Here is an 18,140-nt window from a genome sequence, read left to right on the forward strand (position 1 = left end):
TACTTCAAATCCCTAATTTGAGAATCTGAATTTACAGAAAATTAAAACATCTAACACTTTGTCCTGGCATAAAACTACAAAATCATGTGGGATCTTACAACCATAGGTAAGAGCAAGCAAAGAAAAGCCATTCTAGAAATGTAACATATCTGCTATGTTCCTTTAGATCATAATTAGGTTCTCTATGCTCACAAGTCAACTTTATATATTCTATGGTCAAGAATTTGACAATCCAGCACCTAATGGGATCAGATGATATTGCCATATTTATGAATTTTACAGAATAGCAGCATTCCAGAACCAACTTTCATCCTTCAGAGCAGCGCCCTGGGCAGCAAGGCGCGTTTATTAGTCACACAGTCTTGATACACTGCTAATCCCTAGGTATAAAGCCATCGGCAACCTGAAAAGTGGGAGTAAGTGTGCACTCACCTTCCAGGCTGTCTGAACAAGAGGTACCTATGCCGGTATCACCACTGTCCGATGTAATGCTGTGTCTCCGTGTGTGGCTGGTCCTGCCACTAGTTGGGGCGACTGAAGGATGCCACAGTGAACTTGCAATCCACCCAGATGTGGGAAAATCGGCGCCTGAGGACAGGAAAGAAAGGGAATTAATTATAGGATCGTATAGTGAGAACACACAACGGAAACATTCCAAAACCAAATCATTATATTCTCCTAACAAGCTTATAATAACCCCCTTTCTTGACGTAATGTCGGGCTTCCAGGAAGATCTATTGATACCGAGTGAGGAGGACATCAATGTGTGAGCAGTGGTGGTCCGACTCCTGGGGTCCACCCCAGCAGAACTTGCTCAGGGCTCTCCCGTGTGAATTGGAGAGGAGGCAGAGCATGTGCACCACCACTCCATTCATTTTATAAGGGACAGCCTGAAATTACTGAGTGCGACAATCTCTTAACGCAGAATCAGCTACTGCTTTCTACATGTAAAAATGAGATGTCGTCCCCAGAATAAGGCCTCATTCAGACATCATTCAGAAACATTCTCATATGCAAATAATGGTCGGATTTTCATCAATGATTTGTATCAGAGTTTCATCAGTGTTTGGTCAGTGTGTTGGTTTTCACCTTCAGTGTTTGGACAGTGTGTTGGTTTTCACCTTGAGTGTTTGGTCAGTGTGTGCGTTTTCACCATCAGTGTTTGGACAGTGTGTCGGTTTTTACCATCAGTGTTTGGTCAGTGTGTCGGTTTTTACCATCAGTGTGTCAGTAATTTGCACGGCTGAAAAAATAAATTACAAAACGTCTCCTCCACATTGCAATTTTAATAATGGACTGTGCACTGATGATGGCAATGTGCTCAGCCATTGAGTTTCATGGACCCATAGACTTGTATGGGTAACTTTGAGAAATTACTTGGATTAAAAAAAAAAAAAAAAGACGTCTCAGTAATTGTTCTGCGGACACACCATCCAGCAAAAAAAAAAAAAAAAACAGACATTTTAACAGCCTAAAACAAGGAGAGAACATGTACTTGAAACATGGACAATTCAGGTTGTGAAGACACTGACAGCAGGCTGGACATGACACAAGTGAGATCTACACCGTGGCCATGTACAGATGAGAAACTAAGATTCTGTCCATAAGACTAACGACAAACTGTAAATGGCTCCAGACCCGAGCGTCCATCTGATAGTTATTACGCTCGGAGATCACAATGGCATGACATCATCTGTGGCTGCAAACATTTATATTTCATGACTTCACCCAGCAGGACGAGATTAAAAGCCTGTATGTTTATTATTAAAGAGGCTAAATGAGGGCTGCAGCGTGTGGCGCAGAGTGGCGCAGAGTGGCGCACTGGGTGCCATGCGGGCTTACCCTTACTTTAGCCTGCTCTTGTATTACGCCAGCTCCTCTACATCACAGCAGAAATTGCCATTTGGGAAGTTTTATTATTAAAGCAGTAACTCGCCTGCTTTTTTCATAACACAACCTAATAAAGGACAACTGGTGTAGCGCAGCCATAACCAAGACCGGCAAGGGGCCAAATATATGTAAGAACAATAGACTGCGCGGGCCTAACACTATACACCATCGGGATGACCTCATTCCTATGGGGACCAGAGGCGGCTGACCACAACACTGGAAGGTTGCCACGTGGAAAACACTGCGGGAATTATATGGGGTTTGTTGACAGTAGCCTTGATTACAGACATTTCCTGTTCCTGGTTGAGGTCCCATAAAGGAGTGAGGGTGCACGACTTTCCATGAATAAAAACAGTAGAGATAGTTTAACCAGGCTATGGACAAGGTGAGCTAAGGAATATAGTTAAAGGGATTGGTCTAATATATTGATAACCTATCCCAACACCAACTCGTAGGGGTCCGACACCCTATGCACCCACCAATCAGCTGTTTTCTGCTCCAGCGGCTGGATGTAAGCTGTACTGAGCGAAGAGCGCAACTCAATACATTGTTTAGTGACCACTACCAGGTACTATGAGATGAATGCGAGAGGAGGTGCAGAGGCTGGAAGCAGCCACACTGCTCAGTACACTGAACACACCCCACATCGGTGGGAGTGCTAGGTGTCAGACCCCACAAACTGATATAGATAACCTATCCTACAATAACTTCCATTCATGTGAATGGCGTTTCCTCAGCATCAGCCCAGATTTCAGGAAGCCCCATTCAGATACTGGGACAGTAGTATGTCCTTGTGAATCGTAGACTATGACTTGCGGGCATCAACAGTTGCCTTTATATTCTATAGCCAATGATAAATGGTTACTAAGCAACAGACAATGAAAAAAAATAAAAGAAAATTGACCGAAACACTTTATAAAATTACCATTCTCTAAAAGCCTTCAAGGAACCTCCTGTATCGATATGTTACTCAAAGATAGAGATATATATATACACACACTCACTGGCCACTTTATTAGGTACACCTGTCCAACTTCTTGTTAACACTTAATTTCTAATCAGCCAATCACATGGCGGCAACTCAGTGCATTTAGGCATGTAGACATGGTCAAGACAATCTCCTGCAGTTCAAACCGAGCATCAGTATGGGGAAGAAAGGTGATTTGAGTGCCTTTGAACGTGGCATGGTTGTTGGTGCCAGAAGGGCTGGTCTGAGTATTTCAGAAACTGCTGATCTACTGGGATTTTCACGCACAACCATCTCTAGGGTTTACAGAGAATGGTCCGAAAAAGAAAAAAAATCCAGTGAGCGGCAGTTCTGTGGGCGGAAATGCCTTGTTGATGCCAGAGGTCAGAGGAGAATGGGCAGACTGGTTCGAGCTGATAGAAAGGCAACAGTGACTCAAATCGCCACCCGTTACAACCAAGGTAGGCCTAAGAGCATCTCTGAACGCACAGTGCGTCGAACTTTGAGGCAGATGGGCTACAGCAGCAGAAGACCACACCGGGTACCACTCCTTTCAGCTAAGAACAGGAAACTGAGGCTACAATTTGTACAAGCTCATCGAAATTGGACAGTAGAAGATTGGAAAAACGTTGCTTGGTCTGATGAGTCTCGATTTCTGCTGCGACATTCGGATGGTAGGGTCAGAATTTGGCGTAAACAACATGAAAGCATGGATCCATCCTGCCTTGTATGGAGCATCTTTGGGATGTGCAGCCGACAAATCTGCGGCAACTGTGTGATGCCATCATGTCAATATGGACCAAAATCTCTGAGGAATGCTTCCAGCACCTTGTTGAATCTATGCCACGAAGAATTGAGGCAGTTCTGAAGGCAAAAGGGGGTCCAACCCGTTACTAGCATGGTGTACCTAATAAAGTGGCCGGTGAGTGTATATACACTCTGCTCAGCTTGCCCCAGCTGGTGGACCAGTGAACACATGGCCTGGCTCTAGTCCTAGCTACGCAGGTGCAACTAACCAGGACCTGTTTATTATTTATCAAGGGGATAAATAATTAGTATAAATTTTATTATTTAAAAAATCCCCTCAACACTCCAAACATCAAATGCATTACTGGAAAAATTGTGCATATAGAAAAACAAAAACTATAACTTAGATAGATAGATTAGATCGATTTCATGGAACATACATGTATTTACCAAGACAGACATGTGAGGGTTCTCTTTGAACATCTTAGGTTTTGCAAGGCTCCTAATCAGGCAGGAAGGATGTACAGAGGAGGAGGAGGAAGGCAGACCACCTGATCCGTGAGAGACCAGGGCGCCGGTGTAGACATGTAATCCTGTAGTGCTGTACACTAGGGATCTCATTAGAGCCTGTTCTACAGGATTCATTCTCCCAAATGCCAGTCTGGTGAGCATCTGAGACCAGTGTGTGGTTACATGACATTTCATGGAAACCGCAAGGCCGTGCACATTCATTACACCTGGAACAAGCTTCATCAGTCTAATAGTTAAAGGGTTAAGGAAGCATATAGAAATCACACACCAGCCCTGCAAATTGTGCAATTCTAGAATCTAACATAAGAGACAACATCAAAATCATCTTCTCCAATGCTTTACAACCATTGCTGCACATGTTGTCGAAACGTTGGATTTTTGGTGCAAATAAAACCCTCGGAGCTTTAAGGCCCCGTCTCACATAGCGAGATCGCTAGCGAGATCGCTGCTGAGTCACTAGTTTTGTGACGCAACAGCGACCTCAGTAGCGATCTCGCTATGTGTGACACGTACCAGCGATCAGGCCCCTGCTGCGAGATCGCTGGTCGTGTCGGAATGGCCTGGACCTTTTTTTGGTCGTTGAGGCCCCGCTGACATCGCTGAATCGGTGTGTGTGACACCGATCCAGCGATGTCTTCACTGGTAACCAGGGTAAACATCGGGTTACTAAGCGCAGGGCCGCGCTTAGTAACCCGATGTTTACCCTGGTTACCAGCGTAAATGTAAAAAAAAACAAACACTACAAACTCACCATCTGATGTCCGTCAGGTCCCTTGCCGTCTACTTCCTGCTCTGACTGACTGCCGGCCGTACAGTGAGAGCACAGCGCAGCAGTGACGTCACCGCTGCGCTCTGCTCTCACTGTACGGCGGCTCAGTCAGAGCAGGAAGCAGACGGCAAGGGACCCGACGGACATCAGATGGTGAGTATGTACTGTTTGTTTTTTTTGGTAACCAGGGTAAACATCGGGTTACTAAGCGCGGCCCTGCGCTTAGTAACCCGATGTTTACCCTGGTTACCCGGGTGCTGCAGGGGGACTTCGGCATCGTTGAAGACAGTTTCAACGATGCCGAAGTCGTTCCCCTGATCGTTGGTCGCTGGAGAGAGCTGTCTGTGTGACAGCTCCCCAGCGACCACACAACGACTTACCAACGATCACGGCCAGGTCGTATCGCTGGTTGTGATCGTTGGTAAATCGCTATGTGAGACGGGGCCTTTAGCAGAACTGACATCATTCATGAGATGTGACCCAGGACCACAAACTTTATACATGCAGAGCTCATGAGGAACTCATGACACTAAAAAGGTCTTCTTTCGAAGCATGGTGGCTTGAAAAATCCAGCTTTTTGTGCGTAGTGAGAAAACAATGTGGGATTTTATAGGACAAAACTTCTAATTCCTGCCATGAAAAGAAATCACGTGGGTACAAAGTGTTCTTCGTCGTGAGGACACTTCCCAACAATTGCTCTCCTCAGTGATGAAAGGCATCATTGTGACGTGGTTGTTATGTCTGTGAGCAAGCAGCCCCTGCTTATCATCTGCCTGGCAAATTACAGGCCGGCTGCATCCAGCGGATGAAATCCATATATTACACGGATCGCGCGACCTACATTTTACATTCAGATCCTTCAAATCGCCGTCAGCGTCTGCAGGGGTAAATAAACAGGGGGAAATATCTTATGTAGAACAGAAAACATGTTGCAGAACTCCTATCACCACAATCCAGTCCTAGAATACTGCAATAATAACCGCAAAAATCAACATTCAACTACGACTAGAGCCACCCAACTCTGCAAGGACCAGTCTTGGTCAGAGATGAGCGGCTCGATTCGAGAGACTCCAGTCCAGCGGCTCCGGGCAGCCAGATGGGAGACCCGCCAATCTCCCGGCATCCCCAGTACGGAATAGCAAGGACGGGTGTCGTCATCTGTGCATCACATCGTACACATGATGTCATGCCAGCCATGATGAATCAAACGTTGTGTCATGGACACAGTAGGGCAAGAGATCCGCAGGTCTACCATCTAACTGCTGGGTGCCACAGACCTGGACACCGGACTAAAGGCCCGGCACGAGAGAGAATCGATCCACTCATCTCTAGTCAAGGTTTAAAAAAAAAAAAAAAAAAAACACATTTGCCTCCTCAAGCTTTGTACAAATAACAACCCATGGTGCTTATGTGAATGAAGAATTAAAGGGAACCTGTCACCAATAAGATGCCATCTAAACTGCAGGCACCATGCTCTGGAGCAGGAGGGGCACAGAAGATTCATCTATGGCTTTGTGAGAAAACATTCAGTATAACCTGAGTTTTAATAACTTAATTCTCCGCCTTTTCTAGGATTTTCTAGCCAGTGGGCGATTCTATCAATAATTGTCAGCTTTCTTTGTATAGGCGTGCATACAGGAGTAACTGTCAATCACTGATAGCACCGCCCACTGGACCGAAAATCTTAGAAAGAGCAGAGGATTAGATGAGCAAAACACAGGTTATACTGAAGCTTTTCTCACAAATCTATATAATAATCTCCCTATGCTCTAGATTATGGACTGTGTTTTGTGGTGACAGGTTCCCTTTAAAATGTGTCGTTTGGTCGGGAGCTGTAATGACCTCCCATTACAGAGGAGCGCTCGCTCGGCATGGCACCCCTGTGTTCTCTATAAGAGAGCCTGATGCCAGACACTTCTGCTGGTAGCTTATTTTTTATAGAACTTAAAGCGCAACAGTTAGAAATCGGACACAAACGATCCTTATCTACCCGGCAATCATCTGCCAAAATACAGTCAATAAGGGCCAAAATGAGTCTACGGCTGGGCTCAGACGAGCACATGTCCTCTGATGTGAGAGAAGCGGGCTGATTACGGTAAGGACACTCGGCTCATACTTTGTCAGAGTCTGGGAAGAGTACCGAGTGCCAGCGTACTGTGATCACTCGCATGAGAACATTGGAGCACAGGTGCGGAGAAGATGGAGAACTTAATTTCTCCATCTTCTCCATTGTCTGAGCCTATGGCTGCCAGACTGCACTCAGATTACATCAGACTGCAGTGCAATGTTTCACAAGCACCCATAGACTTGTATGGGTGAACGTGACCAGATTATCGGAGCCCTAATACATATGGTGGCCTAAATACACTGTTCGCTTCTAAAAAAACACGTATCTGTAAATGGTAACCTCATGTTCCCGTCATTGATTAAAGAGATAAGTGAGACACAAGGAAGAGAGTCACAACACCGGAAGAAAGCCACAACAATGGAGGCAGCAGCTATTTGTTGGGTGAAAGAATTCAGAAAATGCACCGTGTATATCTCCCTATGTCTGCCAGGATAAAGAGGAATACACACTCTAAGGTGCCCACTTCCAAAAGCGGTCAACAGAATGCAGGGCTGATAGCTATTCCTCCCCATCCCCATACATATACATCCTGGTGCAGATTTAAAACTTAATAACTATGATAACTTACTCACCACCCTGCCTCTCCAGGACCACCAAATGTCTCCTACTAGTCCTGCAGAAATCACATACCAGACTTCATTCCTGTGACCACTGCAGCCAATCACTGGCCTCAGCATTCGCACGTCAAATACAAACATTACCACTAAAGCCAGCGATTGGCTGCGGCAGTCACGTGAATAATAGAGAAGACATCATCATTGTAGGAGCAGCTCTCGGCTGTATCCATCAGACCCTTCTCCACCACCACTCCATTCATACACGGAAGAGAGACCCACGTTCTGGCGACTTGGTGGACAACGGTCGGACCTCCGCCAATCTAGTGCCGATCACCCATCCACTGCATGATAACTCATCACCAGAATCCATATTGGAGGCAAACACTGAGGTTATCACACACAGCTGATAAAAAGCAAGGCCAAGCACAGAATCTGTTTCTGGCATCTTACTTCATTTTAGAAGGTCTCCAACTTTTTTTTTTTTCCCACTTATTATTAGCTCATCAGAAATCCAAGCCAGTCTCCATTAGCCGGCTATCTTCGCATGTGGATATAAATACAGACATAAAAACACGCTATGTCGAGGTTAGATTACCCGTCTGCATTCATATAATTAACATCATGTCTCGACCCAATATATCTGCTGAATCAACAAGCAGCCGACTGTCAGAACCGGAGGGGACTTTCAGCGCTTGGTCAGGTGAATCTACACTGCAACGAGAGATTGTATATTAGCCAACTTATTATTCAGAAATTCAATTTCCGACTTTTAGAATAGCTTCCTATAAAAACAGATCTTTTACAAAATTTCACGACACAAACTGAATACATCATTAAAGACCTGATGAATCTGGTGTACAGTCTTTTACAGCTTCTCTAATTATGACATGTAATTTTTAAAGGGCTCCTTCCTCCCTGCTGCTGCTGTTGAGGTCTCACACCGTCCAGTACACCACCTTCCGCTGTCAGTCTGGCTGGGTGGGCAGAGATGGAGTACAATTGGACTCATGAGTTGCCTCACTTTTTAGAAGGTCTCAAAATGATAATTCTAATATCAGGATAAAGCCAGACAGAAATGGATGTTTAAAGTAAGAACATCAGCACCATCAGGTCAAAGAGATCTATAAAATAATGTATGCACTGAGCTCTGCCGCGCGGAGAGACTGAGCTCTGCCGCGCGGAGAGACTGAGCTCTGCCCTACGGCGACTGAGCTCTGCCCTACGGCGACTGAGCTCTGCCCTACGGCGACTGAGCTCTGCCCTACGGCGACTGAGCTCTGCCCTACGGCGACTGAGCTCTGCCCTACGGCGACTGAGCTCTGCCCTACGGCGACTGAGCTCTGCCCTACGGCGACTGAGCTCTGCCCTACGGCGACTGAGCTCTGCCCTACGGCGACTGAGCTCTGCCCTACGGCGACTGAGCTCTGCCCTACGGCGACTGAGCTCTGCCCTACGGCGACTGAGCTCTGCCCTACGGCGACTGAGCTCTGCCCTACGGCTCCATGAATATCTGCTAAGAGTCACAGTCATCCAATTAAAAGTGAAAACAGGGTGTAGTGCTCTGTTGGGGTTAATGTGCTCATCTTCATGAGATGTAAACTGCCTGAACATGGCAGCAAATGTCCAGAGAAAGAGGGATCACGTTTACTGATTTCAGCACGCCATGTTGTAATGCCATGATCTATGTCCCCATGTGAGAGGAGCCACTGCCAGAAGTCTGTGAGCGTCTTCTTCCCCTCTCACCAAGATAACCCATGCAGGCTTGGCCAATGGAGTGTATGGGAACCTTAGCGGGGATGTCCTGTGCCCAGATGAGATCACCAACCATGCCATGTATGAGCAAACAGTGATGGACCCCAACACTGTAGTTTAGTGTTGCCAATTGTTAAGGAACTATTAAATATACTCTAAAAATCGCCAGTGTACTCATCAGAGTAATGTAGTAGTGCTATGTATAGGATCGTATAGCAAACATACATAGGAATAATGAAGAAAAAAAATTCATAAATGTAATTTTTCACAATACAATCTGAGTCTTGTCCCTGTGATGTCCATGCGTCTCTCGTCTTTCACGGTGACACGGGCTGAATGGTGGAAGAAAGAGCCGGCATTGCTCTCCTCCATTACAGCCATCCTGAGGATGCAGATAGCGGTGGAAAGGAGAAGCCGGCCGCATGGTGCCTTCAGCAGTGCCAGGCCACACTTTGCCCGGTCTGTACCAGAGGCCATCGTGCCTAGTAATGCAGCACAACCAAGGGGAAGCTTCCGGGTTATGGCCGCCCCAATCGCTGGCTTCCCTTAGAAATCATAACAAAAATCTTACAAACATTTGACCGAGGCGACAGAATATAACAGTTCAGAGTTTTCCATACTCTCCAGTTTTCTTTCTTCATGGAAAATGCTTTTTTTTTTTTTACAAGGAGTTAATTGTGTTTTTAACCTAATTAGGAGCGTACGGTAAAACACAAGACGGCAGTGTTCTGGACTCGGGGCGGCCGGGAGAATATAATGGCACCATTATGGCACTGTGGTACGTCTGTTAGAGAATAAGCACGATCTGGTAAATCAGAGGAACCTGGACGGCGGCATTATTTTCCCTCACGGACCGTAGCCTCGCTCACACGCTATTTATGTGGGTGATAAGTGCCATGCAGGCAGTAGGCCGAGCCCAAGGTTTAGCATTGGGAACCCATAACACGACACTGCATAGTTCTTTTACTAAATTGCTGCTAAAAACAACTAAAAGGACATGAAAGAGCCAAGGAGTAAATATTCCTGTAAGGACCTTCAGGTCAGTACAACCATATCTACACACTGCAGAAAGACAGGGCATGAGGGAGCACAGAATATTAGGAAGGGATGGGGGGAGACTCACCGGCTGTGATAGCACGCCCCGCGTACACCACAGGGTGCCAACAATGGGGTCAGAGTCAGCTGCTCCGCACTACAGTGTACACTGTGAACGAGGCACCGGACACCGTGCTGACATCCAGGCTCATTATGTGCATCCAAAAGAGGGCACCCTCTGGGCTTATGTCCAAATCCCCCACAAACAGGAAATGGATGTATGCGCCAACAGGTCCATTGGCTGTAATGATACAGACGGAATCCACGTGTGCTCTGCCGAAAAGGGCTCATCACCAGTGGGAGACATGTAGATCAGGAGAGCAGACTGTCAGTCATTACATGTCTCAGCCTGGTAATGAACCCTTTCATACCCAATTATACACCTCTTCTCCTGTTATCACGCCAACCTTTTTAGAAAACACCAGTGATTGTCTTACCGCTGTCTCTAACATCATGTCCTCCCTCTATCTGAAACTGAACCTGTCAAAAACTGAACTCCTCGTGTTCTCTCCCTCTACAAACCTACCTTTGCCTGACATTGCCATCTCCGTATGCGGTTCCATCATTACTCCAAAGCAACATGCCCGCTGCCTTGGGGTCATCCTTGATTCCGAGCTTTCATTCACCCCCCACATCTGATCACTGGCTCGCTCTTCTTATCTGCATCTCAAAAACATTTCTAGAATTCACCCTTTTCTTACTTTCGACTCTGCAAAAACTCTTACTGTCTCACTTATTCATTCCCGTCTGGACTATTGTAACTCTCTACTAATTGGCCTCCCTCTTACCAAACTCTCCCCGCTCCAATCTGTCCTGAATACTGCAGCCAGGATCATATTCCTCACCAACCGTTACACCGATGCCTCTACCTTGTGCCAGTCATTACACTGGCTACTAGTGTTGAGCGATACCTTCCGATATGCATTGGTATTGGTATCGGATAGTATCGGCCGATACCGGCAAAATATCGGATCTCGCCGATACCAATGCATTTCAAATGGGACGCAAAGTATCGGAATGGTTCCCAGGGTCTGAAGGAGAGGAAACTCTCCTTCAGGCCCTGGGATCCATATTCATGTGTAAAATAAAGAATTAAAATAAAAAATATGGATATACTTAGGAACAGAGGCTCCCGGTTACGGCGGTAAGGTCCAGGGGCCGCCGGAGAGGTGAGTATATCATACATATATATATATATATATATATATATATATATATATATATATATATATATATATATATATATATATATATATATATATATATATATATATATATATATATATATATATATATTCGATATACTCACCTCTCCGGCGGCCCCTGGACCTTACCGCCGTAACCGGGAGCCTCCGTTCCTAAGAATGAGCGCGTGAAGGACCTGCGATGACATCGCGGCTTGTGATTGGTTGCGTGAGCGGTCACATGAGCGCTCACGCGACCAATCAGAAGCTGCAACGCCGGAGAGGATAGTATATCCATATTTTTTATCTTAATTTTTTATTTTACACATGAATATGGTTCCGATACCGATTCCCGATATCACAAAAGTATCGGAACTCGGTATCGGAATTCCGATACTTGCGGTATCGGAATGCTCAACACTACTGGCTACCCATCCACTCCAGAATCCAGTACAAAACTACTACCCTCATCCACAAAGCACTCCATGGCTCAGCACCACCCTACATCTCCTCTCTGGTCTCAGTCTACCACCCTACTCGTGCCCTCCGCTCCGCTAATGACCTCAGGTTAGCATCCTCAATAATCAGAACCTCCCACTCCCGTCTCCAAGACTTTACACGTGCTGTGCCGACTCTTTGGAATGCACTACCTAGGTTAATACAATTAATCCCCAATCCCCACAGTTTTAAGCGTGCCCTAAAAACTCATTTGTTCAGACTGGCCTACTGCCTCAATGCATTAATCTAACTATCCCTGTGTGGCCCATTAAAAAAAAACAAAAAAAAAAAACACACCATAATCACTGGTTCCTCGCATCATGTTCTCATACACTTTATGCAGTTAATAGCCTCTGTGTCTGTACTGCTACATACTTAGGCTGTTAACTGGTTCATGCAGCTTTACATGAACACCCGAGCCTTACACCATGGCTGGTCCAAATAACTAAAGCAATTGTTACCATCCACCTCTCGTGTCTCCCCTTTTCCTCATAGTTTGTAAGCTTGCGAGCAGGGCCCTCATTCCTCCTGGTATCTGTTTTGATCTCTGTTTATTGTTATGCTGTAATGTCTATTGTCTGTACAAGTCCCCTCTATAAGTTGTAAAGCGCTGCGGAATATGTTGGCGCTATATAAATAAAATTATTATTATTGTTTCATTTATTCTAAGCTCTTGAAGCAGATGCTCGCCGAGATCTACATCCAACCCACAGATCTTAACAGCTCATTTACATTCTAAGTAAAACATGGATAGCAAGGTACCTTCTTATTCAGCTTCCTACGACCTACATGCCCATATAGACACTTGGGGGGGGGGGGGGTGATCCTACTGACAGATTCCCTTTAACAACAGATCATTCCAAAATACCTGCTGTAGCACAGATAATACTATACGATTCCTTATATCAGACTCATACCTACAGGATACCATCTGTGAAATCGTGATCACACCGTGGAGGTTTTAGAATGGTTTCAAGAACAAATCTATTAAGAGCCTGCAGCAATGCCCCATGTTCGGTGCAGGCAGAACGCAGTACGTTCATTGATGTTTGATTGTTTCCATACGTTGCCCACATGTGCTGTAAGGCTAATGAGAAACATCCCAGTAACATGGCTGCACATTGTCCGGGCCTGGGACACAGCCCCCAACCCCTGCCCCCCATCCCTGCCCACTTCCTCTATTGCAAACCTGTAGTAATAAGACTGCACCAAGTACAAGATCTAGCACTGGTTGAGTTTCCTAATAGGTGCACTTAGTTGTTATCTTAGGTATGTTCACATGAAGCAGTTTTTGCAAACATTAAGCTGCTTTTTACCTTATCAGCAAAAGCTGAGATTTCAGAAACCTCATACGCACCATTGTTTTTGTTCCCCTGACTGCAGCATCAATTCTTTCAATGTTTTTGCAGCATTTTGTTGCCAATAAAAAGTAATGAAAAAAACACTACATTTTTGGGGAATTATTATTATTATTATTAAACACGTACTGTAGACAAATCAGACATGTACAAACAAAACGCAGCCACATTGGAGTTTTAAAAGTAGCATTTTCTACTTCCAATAAAGCAGGTTTCAGCTGCAAAAAAAAAACAAACGCTAGGTGTGAACATAGCCCTACTCACTAGCTCAGGTCCATGCCTGATACGTTTCCTGCTGCCCCTGCCAGGGTCTGGGTGCTAGATGGAGGATGTAGGACAAGACTTGTTGGACAAAAGACCCAAGTTCTACCTGAAATTAACCCCTTGCTTTTCGCACACACCATATCAATGTTTTCCCAAATGACTGCAATGTGGAGCCGCATTATGGTGCTGCACCTCCCATAGTCGCAGATCTAGCAGATAGTCCTTGAGATCCTGCCCCAAACTATCACACACTTCAAGTTCAGATTTCACTATCTCACCAATCAATGTCAGGAAAAGTCACCATGACCAACAACAACCTCCATCAATATCATCACACGCCAATGAATGAGAGAGAACAATGAGCCGTTAGCAGGCATTAACTCCACAACTGCTGGCAGCACACAAAGCCGCCTGTGATCCTGCCAATCACTCAATTAGGGCTAAATAGGATTGTAGGGGTGACGGCCACCAGCAGATCAGGCACAGGCTCCTGCATCACAGTTGTCAGCGACCGTCCGAGCAGAGGCGGCATGTAAACAAGAAGAAGGTCACAGATGGGAGATCTGCCCTGATCCAACCATAGTTATAGGGTCTAGACATCTACATCACAGCGATGGACTGTGTCCATGTGATACAGGTGCCTGGCCTATCAGCCAATAATTGGGTCTGAAGCCTTTATGGTATCTCCTCCACAGGGTCCAAGAGCTCAACAGAGCGCTGGAGACCAGCGTCAGCACAGTTTTTATTGTCTTGATGTGTAGCCCAAAATACCCACTGACAGCAAGAAGAGATGGTGGGAATGGTAAGGAACAGAAAATCGACAGGAAAGAAGCATAACCATCATTCAAAAGGGAACTGAAAATTAAAGAATTTAGTAAAATGTAATAAACAATAAATTTAAGGCAATGGAACATTACTGACACGGATTGATCCTCCCGTCCAGGTTTTTAGACACCTTTCTAGGAGTTGATGAAGTCCTCTAGAAGGAACGTTAATAGCAGGACGGTCCAAAGTTGGCCAACGTGACTCCCTCACTTCCTGTCCATGAGTCATGGAGAAAGCAACATTTAGCAATCAGGGGAAATATCTACTGATCGGGACGGCTACTTCCTATAGTGAGGACCCTCCTAGTGACATCAGAAGCCTCTTCTACAAGACGAGCAGCGAAAACTCTGGAGAACAACCTCGTCCCATCTACAGGACAGATGTCTGGTAGAAAGTCCACTAGTGACAAGCCGGAGAGCTGAAATCACACCGTTATGTGGGCAGCACCGTCACTACTGCTCTCCCGATAGGGGTGACCTCACTAGGCATACCATCACCTACGATATATATTATATATACACACACACTTTATGCACACATATAGCACTGCACACACAGACATATGTACATCTAGCAGTACACACAAAGAACTGTGAGAAGTAGCAGCCCTCCCAGTCCTGAGGTAACATGTACACACAAAGGACAGCGGGAAGTTGTAGTCCTCCCAGTCCTGAAGTCACATGTACACACAATGGACAGTGGGAAGTAGTAGTCCTCCCAGTCCTGAGGACACATGCACACACAAAGGACAGCGGGAAGTTGTAGTCCTCCCAGTCCTGAGGACACATGTACATACACAATGGACAGTGGGAAGTAGCAGTCCTCCCAGTCCCGAGCACACATGTACATACAGAATGGACAGTGGGAAGTAGTTGAGCACCCTGTCCCGAGGTCACATGTACACACACACAAATAATGGACAGTGGGAAGTAGTAGTCCTCCCAGTCCTGAGGACACATGTACATACACAATGGATAGTGTGAAGTAGTTGAGTTCCCAGTGCTGAGGGCACATGTACATGTACACACACACACACACACACACACACAATGGACAGTGTGAAGTAGTAGTCCTCCTAGTGCTGAGGACACATGTACACACACAATGGACAGTGGGAAGTAGTAGTCCTCCCAGTGCTGAGGACACATGTACATGTATACACACACACACAATGGACAGTGTGAAGTAGTAGTCCTCCCAGTGCTGAGGACACATGTACACACACAATGGACAGTGTGAAGTAGTAGTCCTCCCAGTGCTGAGGACACATGTACACACACAATGGACAGTGTGAAGTAGTAGTCCTCCCAGTGCTGAGGACACATGTACATGTACACACACACACAATGGACAGTGTGAAGTAGTAGTCCTCCCAGTGCTGAGGACACATGTACATGTATACACACACACACAATGGACAGTGTGAAGTAGTAGTCCTCCCAGTGCTGAGGACACATGTACACACACAATGGACAGTGTGAAGTAGTAGTCCTCCCAGTGCTGAGGACACATGTACACACACAATGGACAGTGTGAAGTAGTAGTCCTCCCAGTGCTGAGGACACATGTACATGTACACACACACACAATGGACAGTGTGAAGTAGTAGTCCTCCCAGTGCTGAGGACACATGTACACACACACTGTGGACAGTGGGAAGTAGTAGTCCTCCCAGTGCTGAGGACACATGTACACACACAATGGACAGTGGGAAGTAGCAGTCCTCCCAGTCCTGAGGACACATGTACACACACAATGGACAGTAGGAAGTAGTTGCCCTCCCAGTGCTGAGCACACATGTACACACACAATGGACAGTGGGAAGTAGTAGTCCTCCCAGTGCTGAGGACACATGTACATACACAATGGACAGTAGGAAGTAGTTGCCCTCCCAGTCCTGAGGACACATGTACACACACAATGGACAGTAGGAAGTAGTAGTCCTCCCAGTGCTGAGCACACGTGTACATACACAATGGGCAGTAGGAAGTAGTAGTCCTCCCAGTGCTGAGGACACATGTACATACACAATGGACAGTAGGAAGTAGTTGCCCTCCCAGTCCCGAGCACACATGTACATACACAATGGACAGTAGGAAGTAGTAGTCCTCCCAGTGCTGAGCACACATGTACATACACAATGGACAGTAGGAAGTAGTAGTCCTCCCAGTGCTGGGCACACATGTACACACAATGGACAGTGGGAGCAGTAGTCCTCCCAGTGCTGAGCACACATGTACATACACAATGGGCAGTAGGAAGTAGTAGTCCTCCCAGTGCTGAGCACACATGTACACACACAATGGACAGTAGGAAGTAGTAGTCCTCCCAGTGCTGGGCACACATGTACACACAATGGACAGTGGGAGCAGTAGTCCTCCCAGTGCTGAGCACACATGTACATACACAATGGGCAGTAGGAAGTAGTAGTCCTCCCAGTGCTGGGCACACATGTACATACACAATGGACAGTAGGAAGTAGTAGTCCTCCCAGTGCTGAGCACACATGTACATACACAATGGACAGTAGGAAGTAGTAGTCCTCCCAGTGCTGAGCACACATGTACATACACAATGGACAGTAGGAAGTAGTAGTCCTCCCAGTGCTGAGCACACATGTACATACACAATGGACAGTAGGAAGTAGTAGTCCTCCCAGTGCTGAGCACACATGTACATACACAATGGGCAGTAGGAAGTAGTAGTCCTCCCAGTCCCGAGCACACATGGCACAGGACTCTGCCACGTCCAGGAGGGCGCCCAGCAGTGGCGGTGTGTGAGATGTACCGTACACGGGCGTTATATAACGGTCCCCTGTATAGCGGGCGCAGTCCCGGGGTGTCAGGGGACATGTGGGGTCCTGGGGAGGGACACGGTCATTTCCTCGTCATGAGAACTTACCTGTGGTGAAACTGCTGAATCCAGAGCCGTAATCCGAGACCATCCTCCCCCACATACCTGCGGGGGGCGTCACAGCAGATCAGAGGGCAGCGATTGCTAGTGATCGCACAGTCCAGATCCCAGATTGGAGCGGCCGTGTAATGCAGAGCGGGCAGATCACGGCCCCCAATAGCGCGATCCCCCCAGTTGTGATCCAGGAGCGGACATGTCCTCTCACTTCAGGGCTGTGAGTGTAATCCGCGGGGGTCTCGGAGGGATCAGGGCCGGGATGCTGTGCTAGAGTCCAGTCTGGATTACGTGCACGGAGGGTGGGAGATCGGAGAAGACGACGGGAAGGAGGAGGAGGAGGAGCGAGACTGGAAGCACAGGCTGCCTGACACCTCCAGAGCGCTGCAGCACCTGCAGTAGCCGCCAGGGGGAGCTCCGCGTCTCTAAATCTCAGTGTCACGTGGTCTGCCCTGAACTCACACACGACAAAGGATTTCATTTTCTCCCCAGCCTGGAGGGAGGTCGCCCCCTGAGGGGTCCTGTCACCTGTTTTCTGTTATTAGCCATTTCAGTAGAAGGATTTGTCTCCAGACTGGAATGAGGACACCACACTGAATATTGTGAATTACTCTGCTCTACAGCCAAATTGGTTCAGAGACTTTTAGTCTATGTGCACACGTAAGAAA

At 46.6% G+C, this 18,140-nt stretch overlaps 1 protein-coding gene across 3 annotated transcripts in view; it reads right to left on the reverse strand.

Moving 5' to 3' along the window:
- CEP85L (centrosomal protein 85L) overlaps positions 1 to 17,926 on the reverse strand; it is a 119,486-nt gene extending 101,560 nt beyond the window's left edge. For 2 of the 3 annotated variants that reach the window (XM_077289534.1, XM_077289533.1), the window contains exons 1-2: positions 16,538 to 16,696; positions 433 to 588 (exon numbers count right to left, since the gene is read on the reverse strand). In XM_077289534.1, the coding sequence (XP_077145649.1) occupies positions 433 to 588; positions 16,538 to 16,694 (313 nt within the window). In that variant the 5' untranslated portion in view covers positions 16,695 to 16,696. Of the gene's footprint in view, positions 1 to 432; positions 589 to 16,537; positions 16,697 to 17,466 lie in introns of those variants that run through there. The other variant, XM_077289535.1, reaches the window with a different exon arrangement.
- Positions 17,927 to 18,140: the final 214 nt, after the last annotated feature.

This window comes from Ranitomeya variabilis, chromosome 2, assembly GCF_051348905.1.
Source record: "Ranitomeya variabilis isolate aRanVar5 chromosome 2, aRanVar5.hap1, whole genome shotgun sequence".
In the NCBI taxonomy this organism is placed as follows: Eukaryota; Metazoa; Chordata; class Amphibia; order Anura; family Dendrobatidae; genus Ranitomeya; species Ranitomeya variabilis.